General features: G+C 31.8%; 1 protein-coding gene across 2 annotated transcripts; it reads left to right on the forward strand.

Annotated features, from left to right (window-relative positions):
* The first annotated feature begins 3038 nt into the window (after window positions 1–3038).
* LOC132734297 (SOSS complex subunit C-like) lies at window positions 3039–7838 on the forward strand. Of its 2 annotated transcripts, none has more exons than XM_060721008.1 (5): window positions 3039–3200; window positions 4665–4758; window positions 5294–5372; window positions 5769–5819; window positions 6478–7838. In XM_060721008.1, exons 1-5 carry the CDS (start codon window positions 3170–3172, stop codon window positions 6577–6579), a joined length of 357 nt encoding a protein of 118 aa, XP_060576991.1. In that variant the 5' UTR covers window positions 3039–3169; the 3' UTR covers window positions 6580–7838. The 2 variants fall into 2 exon arrangements, with proteins under 2 accessions (XP_060576991.1, XP_060576992.1); XM_060721009.1 differs by having other exon boundaries at window positions 5297–5372.

Below are 7838 nucleotides of genomic sequence, written 5' to 3' on the forward strand. Positions count from 1 at the left end.
ACTAGGAGAGGTGGAAATGCAGAGTACATGGTAGAAAACTACATGTATTTTGATATTGTTTATACATGTAGTTGACTCTAATTTTAAAAAAATGACTGGTGGTAATTTCGATTTACACGACCGATAGGACGGATGTCATATGATGGAATCTCTTGCTTTTTCTGCATTGTTGCAATAGCGGCCAGATATTAAGATCCTTCAACGTTACTGATACACACTCCTTGTAGGAATATTTACCAGTCATAAAATATGAAACGCGGCTCCTCGGCGCTGTATTTTCTCAAGCGTAGTGATGCTTGCTTAAGTTGGGTCCGTAACTTATGATCCAGATGAGGTAGAACAATCAATGGTAATGCTTTCTTCTTCACATATTCATTTTAAGTGCAGAAAGAGGTGCCTGGAAAGAGTTAGTACCTTATTTGCTTTCCTGTGTGGTGTTTTTCGGTTTTCCATTTGAGTTCAAATTTAAGTCCTCAGCAAGCAATTGGATTGTTGGTTGTTTTTGGTGACAACTTATCTGCTATGTCATTCATGTACAACAAAAACACCAAAGGACCTAATACTATGCCTGTAGAACTTCTAATATCACTGGCGAGTCGGTTGACCCATCAAGTACAATGTTTTTAATTCTGGTGGGTTGGTCAGTCATTTGTGTTAAGAAATTGGCATTTACAAAGTGAATCATATTTTCACTCAGTTGTTTAGAATATTTTCGGGGATTTCGCAAAGTTAGATAATCCCACAGAATGTCAAGTATTCAATACAATATTTGGTAACATTATGTCTTTCGTTGTAAGTTTTGAAACTGATTCATGCAAGATGTTAATCATTTCAGGGTCTTCATTGGACGGGGATCGGTAAAATGAGCCAACACAATACATGTTTGTTACCGTGCTGTCCTAGGATATTAAAGATAAATACAATGTATTTATTTCATGATTTCCAGTGTTTTACTGTTATATATCAGATGATTATATTCTGATAAACCACTAGTGAAAATCATAACATATAATTTTCACTGTAGCTGGACTATACCTGAATGGGGATGAAAAGAAAATGGGAAAATAAAGTCGATGTCATCATACATCATGTTAAAAATGTAACAAAACAAGAGAAATTTAACAGAACTATATTTCAAAATTGATGATGTCACGTCATTATGTGATGACGTCACAAACGGAAATAAAAAGAAAATTTATTTGTTTTACATATAAGATTGAAAAATATTTCATTCGTGAACATCAGCTATTGCATTTTCACTTGTGGCTACGCCACTCGTGAAAATATTGTATCCGGTGTTAGCTCAGTGAAATATAGTTCAATCTTACATGCAGAACAAAGAAATATCCTCTATATACAAAACAGTAAATAGTAAAAAATAAGTAGTCAGCTGCGAATTCTTAAAATTCCCTTTAATACAAAACAATAGAAATCCTTAAAAAAGAATAACCAAAAAGTGTAAGTCATTTAGCTTCATAACACTACGGGTCTTGTAATTACCTGAAGCATCAGCGAATGGGCGGAGTAGACAATCAAAACCCAAATAATTGATTTTTTGTGTATAAGTTGTATTTTAAAGATCTGAAAATTAGGAAATACATGTAGATATCAATTCTGAGTGCATGGTTGTAGAATAATGCACAGTTTGAGTTCAAATGCGTAGTAATATAATCAAGAAGGCCGATATGCCTGAGTGATTAATTACAAAGCATTTGAACCAAAAAAACGTGCATTATTATAATATAATGCACGAAGAATTAATATCTATTTCCATTCTAACACGTCAAGAAGAAATACAATGATTATTATAAAGCTGGATTTTTTGTTTGGTGGTTAAATTTGTTGTCGCCTCAGAGTTTCCAATAGAAACGTTCTTTCAAGGCTGTTCCAATGGGTTGAAAAAACTGTCGTTAAATCTACCATGTGTAGAAACATTTTGAGAATAACGAATTTTGAAAACGTTGATAAACTTTGTTTATTTAATTTCACTCTATATTTTTTAAGCGAAATACAAAGTATTAACAGTCAAAAAAATGTGAAATCTAACACGTTTGCGACAAAGAAATAGTGTTCTTGATTTGATTGTTTTTGCACGTGCTGTTTGACGCTACATTGTGACGTCACGTAAACAACACTTTAAACGTCTCTACAGCGTTAACGACTGAATTAAAGATATTGTTGTTCGGATTCATTTTCTTAGTTAGACCATTTCCTTTCATTCTATATAGTTTAACAACAAAATTCGACAAAAAATGTTTTTTATTCATCAGATTTTTTTCAAACAAAATGGCGCCGTCAATATGTCGGCTTGAAAATACACAGGGAGGTAAAAAGAACGGCGAGTGCATTGTTGTAGAGTAATGCACGCTTCCGGCCTTCTTTGTCTACTTATCACACACCCGTGCCGATTTTGCGACTCCGTAAATATGGTATTGCACGACCGTGCATATATTTTGACGTTACGTCATAAGCGGTATACAAACAAAGTGTAAAGACGCGCTAAAAGTTAGCGATATACTATAGGTGCGTCAATGAAAATTGACTCTTATTTCACTTTATGTGATAAATGAAATATTAAATTCGTGTAAGTTCATTACTGAATTTATTGCACTCGTTGAATAAAATAATATTATGCTCGCCAGAGGCTTGCATAATATAATTTCATTCAACTCGGGCAATAAATTCAGCATTGAACTTACACTCATTCATTATCCTCTATATAGGAAAATTTTCGATAGTGTTAGAATACCAAATTAGAGTATTACATGTTGAACTTAAATGAACACAAAAGAATAATGTTTAAGATATTTATTTGTTCATACTCAAACCTCGGATCTTAATTCCAATATAATTCGTGCTCTAACCAAAGGTGCTACTGTAGTTGCATTTATTTGACCTTAAATGAGTTTTTATTTTTTAATATATGGATATTTTATTGCATAAATAACAAGGTTAAACACATTTTAGGTCAAATCAATGCCACTAGCACATAAAAAATATTTAAGGCACACGGAGAAAGAAAATATTTAGCAGTGTTACACATACAGAAACAGATTGTTTAGTGGCGTTCAACCGTTAAAATTAAATTTTAGCATCGCGAAAGTTTCGGACACGTTATTAAATCTCATTGATATGTATTGATAGAGATTTTAGATTGTTTGTTTGGTAAATGGCTTTTCAACCACCTAACACCGGCCAAGGTATATTATTTTAGAAGCTGATACATGTATAGTAATCGTACAATATGTCATCGGTTCGGATATTTGAAAATTCGGATAAAATATTAGCAGACGAAATAATAGTCGAAATGTTTTGACGTGCCAAAGATAGATACTCAGATACTTTTGTTCTTGCTAAGTATCTAGAAGACATATTGCCAATAATAATCCACCGTCGTGTTAAAGCCAGATTTTGGTTACTACGACGTACCCTCACAGATACAGATGCCAATGCACAAAATACATGCACAACACTACCTTAACAATTATCTGTACTGGGTGAGAGTGGTTTCGTCGAACTACTGGTTCGGCGAAATGATCATAATTATATAACAAAACAGGTAGTGGTTTCGGCGAACTTAATTTTTGTAGCCATAAAAATATCTATTGTATAATGAGCACGTCAATTATCTACAGGTTATCTGTAGGTCTTCATGTGTGGTTTATCACACATTTTCGTGCAATTAAAGACAAGATATTGAAATATAAACCTATAATGGTAAAAGTTGAAAAAGACGGAACAATGTTATTATAAATCGGAATAAAATCGACATATATACACAGAAATTAACACCTGTAAGAAAAAGAATAAACTATGTATTATATATAAATCTAAATATATACACAAAAACAAGAAAGACAATTTGCATCATAATTTAATTAAAAAATATTGATGATATTAACACTATATATATGAACCATGTCTACTTTGCCTTTAATTACTATATAACATAAGGTCGACGAAACCACTTTCGCACCTCTTCATAAATTAAGTTCGCCGAACCGGTAGTTCGACGAAACCACCATAATTCTATTTACTAAGGAAATAAGAGATAATAAAATATGTTTTGTCAGCATATTTGATAATAAAATGAAATAGCTCAATTGTTATTTTCAGTATTTCTCTATCATGTTTGTAAATTAGTTTCATTAAATTCATTACTTGTGTATTTATCAAGCATTTTACATGATACAAATGAAATAATGCTTAATTTATTGCATTACATTTTGAAATAATCATAATTAAATGCATTACTTAAAATACATGGTGCTTATTTAAGGGGTGAATAGTCTGACTACCATTCATGTGGATATTTTTTCGATGATCAAATGGGAGATTTTTCTTCAAAAAGAGGGAGATTTTAGAATTTTGCAATAAACAAAGAAGAAAATTCTTATATCAAAATGAGGGAGATTGCTTTTATTTGTGAGAATCCCCTTATTTAAAGAAAAATCTTTGAAACTATGTCTGCAGAATGTGGGAGTCTCCCGCTAAAAGTGGGATAGTTCACATGTATGCACAAATTTGCATATAAATGCTAATTTTAATGTAATACTTTTCAAAGTAATTTGCTCAGTATCTGATGAAAACAATTACATGTTTGTATTGTGTTTTGTTTTAAGAATTTAGTGATGTTTTAAAAATTTACATGCTGTATATTTCAGAGCGCCAGAATAGGAAGATTCTAGAACAGTTAGAAGAGCAAAAGAAAAGATTGAGAATGCAAACACAACCTGGAGTACCACCATCCACTGTCAGGTTTACAATTTTGTCTTTGGATTAAAGTGATTAATACCACAGATTGAAGTAATAGTCATACCAACACTGTTTAAGTCTTATCTATTTCATATTCAACATCTCTAAAATATTTTTGTCAGTCTTGCAAAGCTTATTAACATTAAAGAAAAAGCGTTTGTAAAAATATAGGGCCCGAAATACATACTGACATCTTCAACTTAAACTTGTTTAGAATTGTTTGATAAATTATCTAGATTTTCTAACATGTCATGTTAGATGTCAGGAAGATTTTGAACATGTAACTATAGTCTGTCAAATGTCTGGCTTGATTTATATTGAAAATGAAATAATAGTTTTATCAAGTAAATGCTATATAACACTCAGATATTATGTCTCGCCTTGACTGTATAAAACTCAGATTTATGTGTCTAATAACACCTGACCAAATGTGGGAAATACCTCTTGGCAGATTTTCAAAACCTACTTTTTTGACTATATTGTATTGATAGGAAGTGTTACTTATATATATTTATATTTGTTTTTTTCATATCGGCAGCAGCCCTAGTATTGCAACTAGTCCAGTTATACCTCCAATACCAGCGCAGCAACCAGCTACTGCAGGTGTTCCACCAATGGTATAAAACAATTACTTTTTAAAATTTATTTAATGCTTTGCACATGTCAGTTGGTCAGTGTATAGACCAGACTTCTTTTGATGAATATTAAAAGTTAAGAAAGCCTGGACTTAGGAACTTCAAACATGGTGTGGAGATTGTTCATGAACTCTTGATGAACTATGATGGTCTTGGATTGACTAAGTCAAGATCACATTGTCCTTTTATATTAAAACTGTTTCTGACTAATAACTCGACAACGACAACCTGTAAGCCTTTCGCCCTAAAACTACACAGGTGCATTGACAATCATTTATTAGAAGTGTTTTGAAGACATGTTTGTAAAGATATGTTTTCTGCTTTAAATAATCATTTTCTTGTTTTAACTTGATTATTAACGATTTTCTTCCTCAACAGGTGCATCCTGATACTCAGGCCATGAGTCCAGCACAGAGGGCAGCTTTACAAGTAAGTGTACTATAGTCATTCATTTTAAGTAAGCCGGCTTAGTTAGCTCTGTAATAATGATGGTGATACAAAGCTCTAAAATGATAGGTTGCGTTCCATTTACTGTGACAATATTACACATCTTGCTCAAGAATTATAGTAAAGTCTTACTTTGGGAAAAAGTGAAACTGTTGTTGTAGAGGTGATTTGTCTACATACGGCCACTTTTTAGAGGTTGTGCTGTATTATTGACTTGGGTTATGTACCAAGCAATCATATCTTAACTGAAAAAATGAACTAAACATATCTTAAACATTTCAGATCAGAGATTTGGCAAAGCTTTTTGAGATAGATAACATGGATGATGTAAACATGTTACTTCTTATAAGATAAACAGGAGTCATGATCTTTTTCAATTTGACATCATGTCACCATCCAATAGTATAAGATTTGAATATTCTGATAAAATTCGGTTATTTTAACCATTACCTTGGTGTTGGCAACAGTACTGTCAACTAAATTTTTCCATGCTGTCTGATCATGGTCTGCACTGTTCATCATTTAGTCAGTACGTAATTTAAAATTTTCCTTTAAAATGATATTTTATTTGAAATGACATAACAATGCCTGTTAAATGTTGCACCAGTATAAGTAGGTTTTTTTGTTGTATATTTTTCAGCATGCTAATGCCAATTCAGTGGGATATTTCATCACACAAGATTCATCGTTCGGGAATCTCATCTTACCAGTACTACCTAGATTTGACGGAGCAAGGACGTAACATATAATCTGTACTTCCAAAGTGTTTGGCTAAAAGAAGTGCTTCTCTGCGAAAAAGCGAAGTCTCAGAATTTACAAATGTTCTGAAACAGTGGGGAAAATCATTGAACAGAAATAGTTTGCACTATCTTAAAAAAGTATAAAGATTTGGACACAATTTTAACAGAAGACACAAATACATGTACATGAATTTATGAAATTTATGAAAAAAAAAATCATACTTACCCTTAAGTTTCTTAAATGGACTTGTCCAGCTTTCACTTTTGGAACTGTCTATTACTGTCCCAATTTTGGGGACATTAAGATGAAAATTTGAAGGTGTTCAGCCAAACAGTATAGTAATTTGCTAACATATTGTCTGTTGTTTTTCTTGTTTACGTTGGCATTTGTCCATTTGTTTGAAACATTTGAAGCAATGTGAGAACTATGGTAGGGGGATAAGTATCACACCTTTCAAAGAAGAAAATTCTGTTGCTCCAACGGAATTAAATCCATTAGAATTTTATAAATAATTCAATTCAATATCTTTATTGCATTAAACATTTTACAATGCTTATAAACAGTGATACTAGCATTTATTTGTTTCCTTCCTGTAATATTTAGGTCTATATTCACCAATTTTTCATTGTTTTGAACTAATCCAGGTCATGATATTCTGAAAGTGTCATACATGTAGTATTACTGTCTTGAATGTTTACCCAGAAAAAAGTTTTGAAATTCTGAAATCTATAGCACTGTGTGAATGGCATAACATGCCTAAACAATTTAATTCATGTAATATCGGAGCTATATTTATGTAATATACATGTAAGTCTCTGATATATTCTGGCAAATACTGGTGATATTGAGGCAGCATGCCTGCAAATTTTAAAGTTTTGAGTTAATTTGTGCATGATTTGTGAAATGCTGTATTTTGTACTGTTTCATTATATTATGTGTTTCTGTTTCCCAAACTTTTTTTTAAAAAGAAAGCATTCTTGATCATTAAGTTAAATAAGAAGAAATCATTGACCCAATTTATTACCTTGTACTTATCAGTAATTTTTATTTGTGAGATGTAGTGAAAGGTTGATGTTAAACATATTTGGTTATCGCTTTTTTTATTGACTATAAGTAAAAATTCTTACTTATTGTGTGTGATGAATTAAAGGTCAGCAGCATTTGGTCTGTTATATCTTCTTACAATATCTTGAAGGATCACTGAGTATATATAGTTAATATGGTCCATTAATTTTAAAGTGCAATAAAAATTAAAAAGCA

This window comes from Ruditapes philippinarum, unplaced genomic scaffold (genome assembly GCF_026571515.1).
Source record: "Ruditapes philippinarum isolate M1 unplaced genomic scaffold, ASM2657151v2 ctg51_1_1_1_1, whole genome shotgun sequence".
Taxonomy (NCBI): domain Eukaryota; kingdom Metazoa; phylum Mollusca; class Bivalvia; order Venerida; family Veneridae; genus Ruditapes; species Ruditapes philippinarum.